Source organism: Cardiocondyla obscurior, linkage group LG24 (genome assembly GCF_019399895.1).
Source record: "Cardiocondyla obscurior isolate alpha-2009 linkage group LG24, Cobs3.1, whole genome shotgun sequence".
NCBI lineage: Eukaryota > Metazoa > Arthropoda > Insecta > Hymenoptera > Formicidae > Cardiocondyla > Cardiocondyla obscurior.
Genome location: NC_091887.1, coordinates 3,275,039 through 3,292,053, shown reverse-complemented (window position 1 = coordinate 3,292,053; position 17,015 = coordinate 3,275,039). Strand labels below are relative to the sequence as shown.

At 43.1% G+C, this 17,015-nt stretch overlaps 2 protein-coding genes across 2 annotated transcripts in view; both read left to right on the top strand.

Annotated features, from left to right (window-relative positions):
* Positions 1-134: 134 nt before the first annotated feature.
* The window catches only part of Myo10a (Myosin 10A), a 35,918-nt gene continuing 19,037 nt past the window's right edge, over positions 135-17,015 (top strand). Inside the window, exons 1-17 of the mRNA XM_070671856.1 lie at positions 135-268; positions 4,772-4,860; positions 9,769-9,879; positions 12,030-12,118; positions 12,195-12,258; positions 12,344-12,453; positions 12,580-12,864; positions 12,971-13,148; positions 13,249-13,527; positions 13,722-14,051; positions 14,134-14,421; positions 14,492-14,649; positions 14,769-15,146; positions 15,379-15,722; positions 15,843-16,311; positions 16,378-16,580; positions 16,662-16,933. Coding sequence (XP_070527957.1) covers positions 4,840-4,860; positions 9,769-9,879; positions 12,030-12,118; positions 12,195-12,258; positions 12,344-12,453; positions 12,580-12,864; positions 12,971-13,148; positions 13,249-13,527; positions 13,722-14,051; positions 14,134-14,421; positions 14,492-14,649; positions 14,769-15,146; positions 15,379-15,722; positions 15,843-16,311; positions 16,378-16,580; positions 16,662-16,933 — 3,579 coding nt within the window. The 5' untranslated portion in view covers positions 135-268; positions 4,772-4,839. The remainder of the gene's footprint in view (positions 269-4,771; positions 4,861-9,768; positions 9,880-12,029; positions 12,119-12,194; positions 12,259-12,343; positions 12,454-12,579; positions 12,865-12,970; positions 13,149-13,248; positions 13,528-13,721; positions 14,052-14,133; positions 14,422-14,491; positions 14,650-14,768; positions 15,147-15,378; positions 15,723-15,842; positions 16,312-16,377; positions 16,581-16,661; positions 16,934-17,015) is intronic.
* Positions 7,905-9,761, top strand: LOC139111527 (uncharacterized). The gene has a single exon (XM_070671872.1). The coding sequence runs from the start codon at positions 7,919-7,921 to the stop codon at positions 9,617-9,619; it is 1,701 nt and encodes a 566-aa protein (XP_070527973.1). The 5' UTR covers positions 7,905-7,918; the 3' UTR covers positions 9,620-9,761.

Sequence of the window (17,015 nt, the reverse complement as noted above, 5' to 3'; positions counted from 1 at the left end):
ACGCTCGGATAGGAACAAAAAAGTTTTTGAATAGATCGCGACGGCGGGACTGACCCGCGATTCGGTCATAGTCTCTTTCGCGTTGGTGCATTCGCCGCGAAATAACGTGCCGCTGCGATCTCCCGTATTCCTCCCGGGAACGCGCGTGTAACCTCGTGGAGTTTCAGTTCAAAAATCTCATCTCTCCTTCTCCGACCAAGAGTGCCAACTTGCCAACTGGTTTTCGCGACTGCGACCCTGTCAAAGAGCACGGCGACACGTCACAGAGGTGAGTTCTCGATCGGGAAGCGGTTCTGAGAAAGTAGCTCCGGGTCGGCGTATGTCGCGGGTTCGATTTCCCCGCACAACCGATGTCGGAGACGACGCCGCGTCGGAGACATCGATGCTTGTCGTGGCTATGTCGTCTCACGGACGCGTTCTGCACGTAAGTCCGGCGCGTTGTTGCGTTCGTAATCGATGTATTTGTTATAATGACGCGAAATTTATTTGTCTTAAAATTAACTTTGCTTTTATACTTAGTAAAATTGTGCAGCAGCGATAATATGTTGAAAAAAATTCGCAAATTAGAGTATATTATAGTTATTGCAAAAGTAGTATTTAATTAAATATACTAAGTATAAATATATTATTAAAAATAATATTATTAAAAAATGTTTCGTGTCAGTCATAAGATTAAAAAAAAAAAAAAAAGAAAAAAATACTCAAAGAGAGAAGACGACAATAAATTATGCAGCGATCATATTAAATAATAAAATATGTGACACGTTTTTTTTTTTTCTTTATGATATAAATTAAACTAATCGCAAAACCAGCGGTATGTCTATCAATCAAAAATAACACAAGTAATTATACTTCTGTGAAAATCTTTTGCTTTCTAATTCTTATTTTTATGAACAAACTTCCAGATACACCTTTTATCTCCACTCGTCGATTGTAAGAAAAGTAAAAGGCTTATCCATGTGCTAGAAAGATAGGGTAGAATAGTCGTCGGCGCAAGATTTATCTTCTGAATGTACCTGTCACCCAGGTATGTTGTCGAATTGCTTGTTAAATTCTAAAGAAAAAAGAACTCTAGAGTTCAGGTACGTTTGATCGCTGTGTGTAAAAAAAATAAAAAGAAAAATGTTTAATTCCTGTCGGTATAAGTACCTGTTCTGTACCTGGGGAACGAGCGAAGGTTAGCGGTCAGTTCTTATGCATCGGCTCACCGGGAAGAAGTTTAGCCCGAGTCCCGTGCAACTTTTGTTGCTCGCGTTCAGTTGTTGACCGTAATAATCGTGTGAGCAGCTTAATGAGAATAAATGGAATGAACGAGAAACAGTTACGTTAATAAGAGAGCAAATATGAATCGATCGCGAGATGGAACTCGAACAAGTCGTCTTAGATTAGAAGTGCTCGTACCCCGCGACGACGTCGTCCCCGCAAATGTCGGAACAGAGTTCACCCGGTCGACTTTAAAATGGCGCACCACGGTGCGCGACATTCCGGCCGACGCACGATTAGGCGAAAGTATATTCAAGGACAATGCATTCGCGAAAGACGACGTTCTCCGCGCGGATAATGACGTCTCGTGTCGCGGAAAATTGAAGAGAATACAGGCACTTTTGAGGTTTTCTATTCCATAGAGATACACGAAAGCGGAAACTATCACCGAATTAATGCGGTTAAGACGTTGTAAAACGACCTGCACGTTAAATTAATTTTATATGCATACATTTTTCCTTTAGACAGCGACTCTTATGAATGGTTATCGTGCCATTTAGTAACGCCGGAAGATTTAAAAGGAATTTCATGCAGTGCTTACAATTAGACGTGCTGACTTAGAGGAATGTGTTTCTTAAAATGTGAAAGAGCGAAAGGAAGGAAGCTCTAGATTTAAAGACGTGACGTAACGCGGTGAATCGAAATTAGCAGTGGGGGATATTAATTAAAATCTTAATGGAATAATTGCACGCGATTCTGCAATGCGGAATCAACTCTAAATCTTACTTTTCCGCTAGAGCAAATTTCGCTCACAAAACATAATAAATGAACGTTAGAAATAAAATTCGCTCCGAAGACGATTATAACTCGTGAAATCCGGCCAATTTTATGTATCGTGTGCATTTAAAAAATTAATTCCTGTCGCAACTTTCTCGCGATTTATTCCCTGCCGCGAAACGATAATAACGTTAACATCGATGAATGATACTAGAGAAAATTCTGCATAATCAATTGTTAGAAATGCCATAAGTTTCACTGGAGCATTGAGTCCAATTTTTAAGACTCGTAATGTTGCGTTTATGGACAAGCGGAAATGATTGACGCCGAAGAAACCGCGGCGCGGTCGCGGTCGCGGTCGCGCACGCGAATAACGGCTCGCCGGCCGTGGCGTAGCACGAAAGTTCGATTGTCAGTGATACGAAGCGAATAATAAAAGTTCAGAGAGAGAGAAAGTGCTTCCTAAAAGCTGGCTTTCTTATCGGCCACTGGCTGAATTTCAGTCGGACAGATACGCTCGATTTGATGCGCAGCGGCACGCGGTTCGACCGGGCGAGACTACGGTGACTTTGAAACCAACCGGCCTATATGCACGCTCGCGCGATTAATCTGCCGGTTCTGACTCTCGATAGCCGCGAGAGAGGCGCGTTTATGAATTACATAAGATCCTTGTATCACCGCGCGGCCGGGCTCCTGCTTTCTCTGTCTGACCTGGATAACTTGCATCGCCAAGTTCCTATTCTCTCGCCGCTATTAACGCTCGCTACGAAATTGCCGTTGCAAAGAGAGGAAGAAAGAAAGAGAGAGAGAAAGAGAAAAAGAGAGATTTATTGTCCCTCGAGATCTTACCTTTACTTACTCGCAGTGGAGCAATGTGCACCGAAGAAGCAGATATGGCATTTGCCGCGACGACGGGCGGTTTTAGCACATGACACTCGTGATGTGCGTCGATCCTCACGCGAAACCCATAGTTAAAAGATGAGGATGAATATCGCACGACGCGAATATCGTTTCGCGAAACCGGTTAGCCGTTTTACCGATTTCCGACGAGCCCAGAGGTCGCCGAAAGGGCCGACGATAAGAGACGTCGCGGACAATAAACAGCCGTCGGTGTCGAAAGACGAAATCCCTGTCGTTGCCATTGTCTTCGTCACCTATCTCGTTTCTATCGGATCCGACCCACGCGTCTTCTCGCAGCTGCGAGCTCGCGAGCACGTCGTCGATCGAGGGTGACTAACCAAATTAGCATAAAATTGCGAAATGCATTCCGCGGTGAACACGCCGGAGAAGGACGCCGGTAGTTTGCTACTTTTACTGGAAGCCTTAGCGGTAGAGATTTATCCGCGCCGCACTCGCCGTGTAAGCGTGCTCACATGCCGCACCGTGAACCACAGGGCTCGACGACTCGCACGGTAGGTTTACGAGGCTACCATCTCCAACCTTGAGAACAACAATTTACAACCTAAAAATTTAGTTTTAAAGCCAACTATTTCAAAAGTTAGAAAAGCGAATAACGAAAGGTGAAAAGTATGCTGCAAAAATAATTAAACGAAGGCATATTACGTTAATTATTAAATTAAAAAAAACCCTGTACCTAAATAATGACGTTTAAAGTAAGATAAACTTGAATTTTATAAAATTATTTGCTTTGAAATTTTTGCAATAACGATAAAATTAATTAAAAAATTGTTGCAGCAAAAGTTACAAGGAAATTATATGTGGAATTACGATAGAGTGAAATAAAGACATGCATGATTCGCTCTATTAAGAAATAACATAAATGATGAAATTGAGAACGAGGTAAACTTGAATAGTGAGTTTCCAACATCTCTTCGAACTTAGAAATTCAATGAATGAATGAACATTTTATTTAAACATAAATTAAATGTATATGAAATATGGTATAATAACAACAAAAATGATAATTCTTAGTACAAAGGGAATTGTAATAGCTAACGAAGTAAAGATGTGGATGTCGATTTCTACGAGACAATATAATTGACGGAATTGAAAGAGAAAGTGACATGTCTTTCGTGATCTTTGTTCGGTTTGCGCTCTGTAATCGTCGAAAGATTTTAATGCGACTAAAAAGAAAAAAAAAAAACCCAGACTTATTTTTGTGCAATTTGCAACCAGGACAATGATGTCATGCGCGGTGGAAGACACGGTATTTATAGGTATGCATCTTGTACACGTCGTAGACACAGAGACGTGCGCGTGGTCGGGTGTATCTCGATCTCGCGGATCTGAATACTCGTTGCGACACTTCCCATATTTCCGAACGTGTAATTATGATCGATATCGTGCCGCGCTCGCGCACCGAACCAACGTTCGCTTTGAGCACGGGTCGAAATAACATTACAAAGATTATCTGAATTTTTAACGAGGACTCTTTGCGCTCGCGATAGTAAAATCTTTGTCTTTAATAATGTAACTTCAACCTCAGAGTTACTTGTTCCGAATAAAATTAAATAAAATAGGTAATAATTAAACGGCGCGGGGATATCAGGCACGTCGTCGGAAATAAAGAACCTCCGGGCTGAGAATAAGCAGCATTCTTTAAACTGTGCCGGAAGTTGCGGGATGATTGGGAGGGATAACTGGATATAGCGGCGCGGGGCGATGTTTCCGTTACAAGTGGCGATGGCGTAATGTTCTTCGACGCGAGCGCGTAAGATCTGACATTGAAAGCTGAGGGACAGCTCGAACGGTATCGCGTCCGAGTCAGTTTCGAATTTCGAGGCTCAAGCAGCCAATAATTAATTCAGCTGTTTTTTTTTTTTTTTTTCAGATTAGAACCGATTGCCGCAAAATGATACGGATACTTTCACACGGAGGTTGACTTAACGCCGCGCCAAGATGTACGCTGAGTGGCAAAAGGTGAGTTGACATTTGTTAGCTATCTCGAAAGGCCGTACACGTCGTTTTTAAACGGCTGTAATAAACGCACTAGCAGGTATTGCGTGAATTAAGCGCCGAGAATTTGAAAGTTACACGAACATGTTATCAAAGAAAGTTTGCAATCGAATGAAGCATCGGGAAAAAGTTATAAAAGGTCTCATCCGTTCGGGTTTATTAATCTTGCGTCAACTCTGAAAATTAGTGGCTCTTCGAAGAGCCAAGTAAACGAGAAGAGTCTGGTCTTCGAAGGATCGGCCCGCTGCGATTTCCAATCCGTAAACTTCCAGGTTATTTTCAATTGTCACGGGGTTGCACAATGTTTATGTGGTCACTACCACGATACATGGGATCTCGCTGCGTGGTCGGAGTCAATGATCTGCGCACACGCAATTGCATTGCCACTCGCGGCACGGCAACCACTTTCCAACGCCTCGTCCGACGGTCTTTCGACGTTTAGTCAACGATCGATCCGCACACCGATCGTCTTCGATTTCGTAGAATTGAAAAAGCACTTTAAGTCCGAGGGATGAGTCTTTTTTTTTAACTGCTGGAAACTCGAAAAAATCGCCAGTGTATTGATTGTTCAAGTGTGTGCACTTTTCTGAAAATATTTTAAACGGTAAAAGATGATCAGCCGATGACTTTTGCAAAATTAGAGAGTAATCACGAGTCGCGACGGTAACGTTTGTGGACGAAACTCGATTCGCGCTGGAGCCTGATCACTTTTGAAAATGAACAGCACTTACAAACGACAACGGCAAAGGCGAATATAAACGTTTCTTTTTCTTGCCGCGAATGTATTTGAAATGTATCGCGAGCCAACTGGCGCAATGGCTTCTCACTTTTACTTCGCTCCCCGCGCATCCAATGGTGGATAATGAGCGGTGGAATAATTAAGGAAGCGTTTCTCGCGCTCCGACGAGCGAGCGTAGGAGAAGGGCATTAACGAAATTGAAACGGATACTAAATAACCTGCGTTATCAAAAAATGAAGACGCGAAACGCTAAGGATTTAACGAGCTGTGAGGTATTTTCGAATCGTTGTTTCCCTCGTCTTTCTCTTTAACTTGAAGGCCAAAGACCAAATAATTAAAAAAAAAAAACGTTACGTAACGCCGGAAGATCTGTTTAACGTCGATAAATCAATTCTGCGAGAAGAAGAGGAGGCAATCGTGTCATCTCCTGCGGTTGCGCTCGCCGCGCTCCGCAATCGGCAATTTCTATCGCTCTTCTGCAACTCGCTACGGCCGCTAGGCAGAATAGCTTCCCTTCGCGCGTTCTTGCGCCTGCCGTAGTTACATCGTATGTAATATTATACCAACACGCGCGCAAATGTACGTGGTTGCACACGCGCGCGCATTTAGCGCGTAATTTATATAAGAAGAGAGGCACGCTTGGTTCCACCCCAAAGCGCTTCGATCCACTGGCGCCGGCAACTTATGATTTCATCACGTCAAATCGTGGGGTAACGGACGAAGCGCGTCGCGTAGGAGTTCCCGGTGGAGGACGTGGACCACCGATCGGTCGGATAAAGTGGCGAGAGGAACGCGGGAAAGTGCCGATCCGCCAGCGCGATTAGAGGCGGCGTATTCAATCGCGGAATATGGGCCGCTTTCGGGCACGGCCTAATTAGCGTGGCTCAATTAAAATTGCATATACGCCACTGCGTGTGCCGCGAGGCAATTGTTGCGGAGAGGGAAGGAAGAACTGCAAGTTCCAGTAACGCGTCGAACATCCTAGCGTCAGCATCGCGCGAATCATCTTTGGCCCCGCGAGGCAAAGGGTCTCTTCCGCCCGATGTGCGTCTCCTCCGAGGGTCCGAAGCCGAGGAGGTTTCGCGGCGCTTACAGCCAAATCGCGAGAGAAACGGCGAGAACCATCGGCGGGATCGTTAACGAATTCCGCGTGTGCAGAGGCGAACTTTTGCCCACTGACCTAATGAGCCCGATAGCCCGCGTGGCCTCCTAACTTCTTTAAACCGAATTTGACATGCGCGCGATGACGCGCTATGGGTCGCGATAGCCGATCGTGACGAGACTCCTCGATAAGATTCGGACTTGTGTAAATAAAGTTCTGAAATGCGGAAAAAAGGCTCGCGGTGGACGGAAGAATGAAAAACGGCACGCGGAAATACACATCGGCGTGGAGAAGATCAACGGAGAAAGAATGTGAGATCGGCGATAGCTTAGACTGAAATATTTGACGATTTCATCGGACGTCTCGAGTGGAAGCGAGAAATTTTTACGACATTGTTTTACTGCTCGCGAACGCGACTTTGCAGTTGCACGGAGAAGCAGTTTTCTCGACGCTAAATAAACGATCGCCGACTAGTTAAACATTTGTTCGCGTTCACGATGTGCTCGATTAAGTTTCTCGCTTCATTTTTTCTAACGAACGATGTTTAAATTGCGTTACACAAGAGCGATTTTCACGAATAAGAAAAGAGAAGATAGCAAATGTTGTACGTAATCAGTGATAAAATATATTAAATAATGTCAAGATGCCCGTACTATTTCTTTCCGTTGATAAGTTTCATATTTGAGAAAAATTCTTTAGATGATTCTCGCGAGTAGAAGGACGTGTCTCGTGCGTTCGATACCTTCGACGTATTCGAGAGTTAGCGCAGCGGGCATTGACTTGAAATCCCACATGCGTTCGTCATCCACGACGAGGTAGTTATTCAAATTGAGTGAATTTGAACGAGAGAAAGAGCTGCTATCGGCGATGCTTTAAATGAGAAAAAATGCAATTATACCGCACGTTGTTGTTTAAAAAAGAAATGACAGCGAGAGAAGGAAACGTAAGACTTTTCGTAATCGGTGTTTCGTCGAATATGGTGCTTTCGAGACATGGATGAGCGTTTGAATCTGATAGAAAGTTGGCAAAATCTCGAGGAATCCAACTGTCGATACAAGTCTTCCACAACGAGGTCTTCCGCGATTACGCGACGAGATAAGTCCCAGGCGAGAGGGCAAGTGCCGCGCGTAGTTGGCTCGCGCATGAACGCCCGCGGCCGATCACCGATGTCTCCGGCAGCGATGGCCGATGCGGAATCGAGGCAGCAGCAACGACGACGCTGGTCCGCGGGTCGATCATCGACCCCGCGGAGTCACTTTTCGCCACATACTTCGGAAGCTTTCTACGTGAGCACGGAACCGTTATCCGGCGACCGCGGCGGACGCGCGTTGCATAATGCGAGTGGCAACGGCGGCGGCCCAGACCCAGATTCGAATTCTGTCCTCGATTTTTGCGCGCCGGAAGCAGGCGGCAGACAGTACCGATCTTCCGGTCGGCGGCCGTCTCAGAACGATCACCGCGCGACCGTCGCGAGAAATGACCGCGAGATCTTTTACACGGTGCCGCGCGGCGGCCTAGCGGTCTCTAGAAAAGAGATTCTGCGACGCAGGTGTGCCAAAGATGACGCCGAAGCGCTCTATCTTGGATCGGAAAGAGATGAAATAGAAGCAAGACCGAGAACCCTCCCGTCGATCGGTAGGAAGGCTCGTCAGGAAACCGAGCGCGCTTCTTCGCTTTCGAAGAAAGTGTCGAGGCAGGATATTTTACGACGTCGCGCGAGCATAGAGGCGAACTCGCAGCTGAAAGATGTTACGAAGGCGTTCTCGGACTTGGCGAGTTCCGGTCGGCCGACGAAGGAGGATCGCGAGCTTCCGCGGCCGTCGACTTTACCAAAGATTATACACGCTTCTAAAACGTCTCGGCTAGAAGAATATTCTACGCGGACGAGAGAGACCGTTGGGAGAGAAGCACCGATCTACGGAAGAATTCGGCGGAGGAAAATGTCGCTACCAACCGGGACGGCGACGTCGCGCGACTCTGCGACTCCTTCGAGCACTCTAACGAGATTCTCGAAGACGAAGGCAAGTGGAAGCGGGGACACCTCGACGAAGGCCGTCAGGCGACTGCGAGATCCCGTTCCTGATTCTCCCGATCGGTCTAAATACAACGACGTATCTCGCGACGACGTTTACGTCAAGATGACGCGCAAAACCTCCATGCAAGCTTCTCACAAGGAGAGACTGGAACCAATCGACAAAACGATGTCCAGGCGCAGAATAATCGGCAACGTGAACCAAATGGATTCCTTGGATCGAAGGATGCATCAGGATCGAGATCAGGACGTGGTCAGGGTAAAGCACGACGCTATATTGGTGTCCAAGGCGGACATTGATCGACTGCGTAATTTTAAAACGGAAAGAAGCAATCTCGCGGATGGTAGAACGTGTCGCATAGATTCCACTTGGTCCGCGAGAAAAACCTCAAAAACGGATTCTTGGTCCCGAAATAGTTGCGTCGATAAAGATTCCACGTGGACTAGCGAGAGAAATGCGAGTTGCCGACCGAAATCGCAGACCGAACTGTCGACGAAAGGGCAAACGGAAAGAGGTTCGAGGACGGAGGTGAGATCAACGACGCTGCCGAGCTACATGAAGAGCAAGCGAAAGACGTCGACGGGGAATCCTCCGGCGCGGAACACGGACGAGCAGAGGAGAGTCTCGACCAGCGGAGTATTGACGAAACAGAGCAAAGAGAGGTCAAATTACGTGAGGAAAACGGCATCTCGGGTTCCGACGCACGTCAGAACTTTCAGCGACGTAAACAGAGTCCATTCTTACTCTCCGGATGCATCGTCATCTATATTCGGCTTCTGCACTGGAAAAAGAAAGATACAAGCCTCTGTGACACGTAGATCCCCGTCGTGGAACATGAAAACGGTTTGAGCTCTGAATAAAAAAAGAAATATTAGGATAAAATATTAATATCTACGAGACTCATCTCTCTCCTTCCTTATTTAAAACAATATTTGAAATTAATATATGTACAAATTTGATTTTTAAATTTACTTGAAATATAATGATATTATTTGCAGGGTGAATTGGTGTGGTTTGATCCCGGTGTCGGTCATGTGCTGCCAGGTGAAGTTCTGGAATATCATAAAGCCGCCAATGTACTTTCGGTTCAAGCGGTAATTGCCGGCAAGGTAAGATAAGACTGTCTAGAAAGCGCTTGCTAATCATCTGTATCTTGACCGTACATAATTACTACTGGTACTGAATAGCGAAGAAAAGATAGGTCAGGCGTATTCTTTCAGTTGGCAAACAGGCCTTTCTATTGATAATGCGCGGCTATCTCAAGCTCCAGGCAATCATTTGCTTTAAATTTTCTAAAAATGCCATTTAACAATCCGGCTTAACTCATTCATGGTTCGCGTATTTTCATCATCAAATATTTATCCGAATACTGCCATTCCTGACCTTAATATTGCATTCCTAAAAAGAGTATTTTAATGTGCATATGAAGAGTTAATTTTATATTTGATTATTAATAATTGAAAATGTCATAATGTTATAATTCTGATTCACTGATCTTTACATTATTTTAAATTTAATTATCCATGTATTTCCAGTTTTTCAAAAAAAAAAAAAAAAAAAAAAAAATAATTGAATGCCCTAGAAATTGATTTTATTGATTAACACGATATAAGTAATATATAAATATGCGGAAAAACAATTTAATCCAATCGACTTTCGGACCAAAACGTTCAAGACAACTTGGGCTTTAACTTGTTCCGACTATCAAGTGATTAAAGTAATCCAACCGCTATCATCAGATTAAACAGGAATAAAGCAAGCGTGTGACATTATTCGAGTGATCCGCTTGTTGGTTCTTGACTTTCTAGCTCGACCCTCGCGCGTTTGCATTCATTTCATTAGACGAGAACAGGAGGGGCAACTCTCACGTTTTGCGCTGCAAGTCGATCTGGTTTCCACGTTTTTCATTCAGTTTTTCGTATTTTGCGTACGTACCTACGTATAGTTTTCAAGTTCGTGTCACCGGACCTTGAAGTCACGTCGCCGCGCCGGTCATCGATCTCCCCGATCGCGAGTGACAACGGAATTTCAAAGGAAGCCACGCAAAGTTAAATGACTGGCATACGATTATCGCACGCGTCGTAGTTTCCATTAACACGAGGCAACTACCTCATTATGCAACCAACACCCATCGTGAGCCATTTAACAACCCGCGGTTTTTCCTGCCGGCCTGCTTGGCATTCTTCACGTTGTATTGTCGTGCACCAGTTGCCCTGCACTTCACCAATGTCCCATTATAGACGACGACGACGAACGCAATGGCGTAAAGCATGTCAATCGTTAAAAAAAAATTTATTAAAAAATCGCTTAAAAGAATATTAGGATATTTTAACGTGTGCGAGCTCGTACGTTTAACGGTACTCGCGATCCGATCTTACACTCGAAAACATCTTAAGCGTAAATCTTGTTCTAAAATTCCATTCAGGCAACGGAATGAATATTATAGCCACTTGAAATCACGGCTGAAGCACGTTTTGATCCTGTCGGATTAGAAATTGATCCGTGATGCAAATCTTTAAGTTGACCCTATACCTTTTGTACTTTTATATTTTAATTTTCAATTCTTTGTGTTAAAAATAACAGCTTTATTATTTTTTAATAGCGAAAACATAGGTTTGTTTGATAAGGATAAAATTTGAGAAATATTTCATTATTTTTTCTAATCTTTAAGTATTTGCAATTGCTCGCTAACGTTAAGTGCTTGAAATTTTTATTAAAAAAAGAAACCAAATTCCACAGACGAAATTAAAAAGTTACATTTATGATAATTTCTCGTAAATGGCAGAGAGCTTGAGAAATTTTACTTGCAATCTTTTTTGAAACGTAAATAAAAAAACTTTGTTAATTTGCCGGAAATAAACTAACTACCGCCGGCGCCAATGGAGACGCAACTGCAAATGTAGACGGGCTGGTATCCGGTTAAGTCTCACGTGAGTGGCTCTCTCGCTTCTTATGTGAATTCGCACGAATCCTCCTTTTTCGTCGAACATTCTCCTCGGAAGCCGTGTCGAGAAAATGCGGCAAAAATGGTGATCGCGAAATCGCGCAAAATTTCGTTTCAACTAGAAAATCATGTCTTTAGACGTTTCCTTCGTGTCGCCTTTGCGCCGTTAGATAATTGGAAGGAAAGTGTCGCCAGATAACTCGCGGTTTGCGACTTGTCATAAAAATTATATACAAATATACGCTGTCGAGCCCACCACTCTGGATCCTCGTGCGGAAAAAACGACGAATAATTGTATACAATTATGTGTTTAAGCCGCAAATCTTCACTCTCACCAACCTAAGCGGCGTGAAGCCCAGACAGGACTTAGGGCAAAATGGTGTGGAGGACATGATTCAGTTGACGTAAGTCGCGAAATTATCACGTATCTATTTACGCAATTATCACTCGACGGCGCTAAACACATCGAACAAATTGCAGGGATCTAAACGAGGCGTCGTTATTATGGAACTTGAAAATCCGCTACGACAAGGAACTAATTTACGTACGTAGTATTTAAGTCGATTCATTTATTTATTCTTGTAGCGTTAATAACTAACTCATGTAATCATTTGCCGGTGAACTTTTAGACGTACACGGGAAGTATCCTCGTGGCGGTAAATCCGTACAAGATGTTCGACATTTACGGATTGGATCAAGTGAAACTTTACGAGGGACGAATCCTCGGTACCCTTCCACCGTAAGTAATTAATCTCTTTCTCTATTTTTTTATGAAAGTATTTTATAATAATGTATTTATTTTAATATAATTTTCTGAAAAGAGGAAAAAAAAGTTGCTTATAATTTTACTTACAATATTTTACAGGCATTTATTCGCCGTGGGCTCCTCCGCATACAGTCAAGTGACTGCAGCCAATAACTCCAGTGCCAATCAGGTGGTCGTCATTTCCGGCGAGTCTGGCTCGGGGAAGACGGAGTCTACAAAGTTGGTGATGCAATATCTCGCGGCCGTCAATCGCGCGCCGAACAATCTCGTCACCGAGCAAATCCTGGAGGCGACGCCACTCCTAGAGAGCTTCGGAAATGCCAAAACGCCTCGGAATGATAACAGCAGTCGATTCGGGAAATACTTGGAGGTTCACTTCAGAGAGTAAGTAATATTTAAAAATATATAAATGTTAAAAAAAAAGTACTAAAGTAAAAATTTGTCGTTCTCGTTGGTGCCATATCACGTAAACAATTTTTCTAATTTCCAGCGGCGCAATCGTAGGCGGTAGAATAACGCAATATCTTTTAGAAAAGAGTAGAATAGTAACTCAAGCTTCGGAGGAGAGGAACTACCACGTGTTCTATGAACTTTTAGCTGGACTCGATCAGCAACTCAGGGATAAATATGGTCTGCTTACACCGGACAAGTATTTTTATTTAAACCAGGTGTGTACGCTCAAACGTATGACAAAATTCTTCGTTTAAAGCTTCTAGATAAAAGAAGTAATTGTAATGCTACAAAATTAATTTTTTGCGTTTACTTTAGGGTGGAAACTGCGCGATCGATGGCAAGAGCGACGTGCAGGATTTTAAAGCGCTCTTGTCGGCCATGCAGGTTCTCGGTTTCTCATCCGATGAGCAAGATACAATTTTCAAGATTCTAGCCAGCGTTTTGCATCTCGGAAATGTTTACTTTCACCGGAAGCAAATGAGGCATGGCCAGGAAGGTGTGGAAGTCGGTTCTGACGCTGAAATACGCTGGGCGGCACACCTTCTTCAAGTGAATTCCGATGGCATCATTCGAGCACTTACCACCAAGACAACAGTTAGTTTTCACTTTGACATATCTATCACTTCTTCAATCTTCGACTTGATCCATAATTCATATACCTGATGATGAGACATCATAAAGATATTTAGAAAAAAATTTACGACGTTCTTTTAATTATGAATATGTTTCAAACATTTGTTGTTTTAATTGTTACTCAACGAGACAAACCCGTTCATTCATTATCGCAGGAGGCACGAAACGAGAGAGTCTTCACGGCTTTGAATATTGATCAAGCTCTCGATGCCAGGGACGCTTTCGCGAAGGCTCTGTACAGCTCGCTCTTCTCGTGGCTAGTCGCCCGTGTCAATCATATCGTATACAAGGGTACGAAGCAGACTGCTGCCATTTCGATCCTCGACATCTTCGGCTTCGAGACTTTTACAGAGAACAGCTTCGAGCAGCTGTGCATCAACTACGCGAATGAGAACCTACAATTTTATTTTAATAAGCACATTTTTAAGCTCGAGCAGCAAGAGTATGCAAAGGAGAAGATTGATTGGACTACCATCAATTATACGGTGAGATTGATTGGTAATATAAATGTTTTATTATGTAAAATTTGTACAAAGTGAGTCAATATAATATTACTGTTTGCCTTAGGATAATTTGCCAGTCATCCACCTGATCGCGAAGAAGCCGGTAGGCATTCTTCACCTGTTAGACGACGAGAGTAACTTTCCGAAAGCGACGGATCTTTCTTTCTTGGAGAAATGCCATTACAATCACGCGCTGAGCGAACTATATTCCAGACCCAGAATGAACTCTGCCGAGTTCGCAATCAGGCATTACGCCGGACAAGTCTGGTATAATGTGGAGGGCTTTCTAGATAAAAATAGGGACACTTTGAGACCGGATGTCGTCGAATTGCTGATTAGTAGCAAGATTTCGGTGAGTTTTGTTTCGTTTGTGCTGCTAAGTTAAAGGAACTTTAAAATAATAACTGTAATAATTATTACAGATGGTTAGCAAGATGTTCCAGCACGTCAGAAATACTCACGAAGCTAATAAAACTATGAACAAACCGAATGGTAGATTTGTCACCATGAAGCCGAGAACTCCAACTGTTTCGGCTCGGTTTCACGATAGTCTTCAACAGCTCTTGGAATCTATGTCTCAGTAAGTATTCTAAAATAAATTTGCAAAAAATATGTAAATAAATGTATTGTAGTTTTAAATGTTGCAATATTATTATCACAATTTGGTTAGTTACAGTTTTTTGTTTCGAACATTTGCAGATGCAATCCATGGTTTGTTCGTTGTATTAAGCCGAACAGTGAAAAGGCGCCGATGAAATTTGACATGCCTTGCGTACTTGAACAATTGAGATACACGGGCATGCTAGAGACGATCCGCATCAGAAAAACTGGCTATCCTGTTCGCCTTTTATTCGGGCACTTTGTGGATCGATATCGTTATCTTATTTCGACGCATTTGCCTAGAGGAGCGCCAAGCAAGGAACTCTGCAGAATAATTTTAGATAAAGCGGCTCCGAAAGAAGCGCAATCGCAATATCAGCTCGGACTTACACGCGTATTCTTACGCGAGTCATTAGAGAGAGCTCTGGAGTACAACAGAGCGTTGATTTTGGAGAGAGCGGCTATTACAGTTCAGAGGTATGCATAAAACTATGAATTAAATAAGAAAATTAATAATTATTAATTATTTTTACACAAATAAGAAATATTGATATATTATATAATTCCGTGATGATTAACTATCTTTCAGAAGTAATTTATTCGATTTATCTTACTATATCGGCTTCCCGTAAATAGCGAAATTAATATGTAATTAATGAATAAATATGTGAATCACTCCCGGATGTCGGTGTAACGGTTTTTTTCGTAGGTACACGAGGGGATTCTTGGCACGCAGAAGATTCCTTAATATTTCCCGAAGCACGGTTTTGATACAAGCGGTGTATCGCGGTTACCGCGAGCGCAAGCAGTTCCGCGCGATGAAGAAGGGCGCCTTGATGGCGCAGAAACTGTACCGAGGTAGGAAGCAACGGGAGACGTTTAAGATTCTGAAGGAAGAGATGACGAAGAGAGCGGAAATTGAGCGGGCCAGTAAGGAGCGCGCGAAGGCGAAGCAGCAGCGAGAAGAACAAGAGAGGACCTCGCGAGCAGTCGCTGGTGTAAACCACTTGGAGATTCCCGCAGAACTAGCGTTTATCTATAGCAAACTTGATGGTACATTTTTAGAAAATAAATATTAAAATAATGGAATTTGTCCAAATATTTAATTTATTTTATATTAAAAAAAAAAATTCTATTTTGGATTGTTATCTATTTAATCTTTGCAATTTCTAGATTGGCAGCCCACGCACACCGAGCGAAATCTTCTCAAAGTTGTCGGCCAAGTGGTGCCGATGAATTACACCTACAGTCTACCGCCCGACATCGATCAGTATCAATTCTCGAAATTTACCAATATCTACTTTAAAAGCCACATATTCGGAATGAAACGTGAACCGATAAAAACGCCGTTTCTTGCAAAGGCTCGCGATCAGGATTACACGGACTCTTTAATGATTTTCAAGATGATATTGCGCTTCATGAACGAAAGTAATCTTAACGGCAAACGCGAGCAGGCATTGGGCGACTACATCGTTAACAAAGGGATCGTAAACGAAAAGCTGAGGGACGAGATATTGTGTCAGATGGTGAATCAAACCTGGAAGAACGAGAACGACGCCAACAAGGAGAGAGGATGGCTGTTGCTGTCTAATTGCTTGTCGGCGTTCCAGCCGAGTGCCACACTCTTCAAATACCTTCTAAAGTAAGTATTTTTGTTTACATCGTGATATATTTTAAAACTGTATCTAATTAATACCTGTAATTACAGATACGTTTCCGATCACGCCTACGACGGCTACAAGGCTTACTGTCAACGCAAATTGTTACAAGGCGAAAGAACAGTATACCGTATAATAAATAATAACCAACAAACTGTACACCAAGTGCCCAGGAACTATCCTCCATGCGTTTTGGAATGGCGGGCCAACAGAAATCGTGTAAATATGGCACTCAACGTTGGTTTCTACGACGGTAAGTTTTTTTAAAGTCTCAATAATGAAGTACGTCATAAAAATTGCATTTAATAACTATTATTTTTATTTTATTTTATAGGAGAGACAACTACGTGCGCAATTGATTCTTGGACAACGTGCGAAGAACTGGCCAATCTCGCCGTGCGGAACCATGGAGTAGAAAACACAGGCTGGACTATTACCCTTTGGAAACAACTTGATGGCCCTGATGCTATTGTGATGGAAACCAATGGTCTTGATTACGTTTTAGATTTAATATCGGAGATGGAATTGGCTCCAGCTTTCCCCGCTGCCAAGCATATGTTCTTGGAACAGCGCAAGAACAGTCTGCCGCCTATAAAGAAGCGAGAGGTAAACATTTCAACATTGATTTTAATTAATCTTAAAGGATAATAAACTCAAGAATAACAATGTTATTAAATTGTTTTTGTGT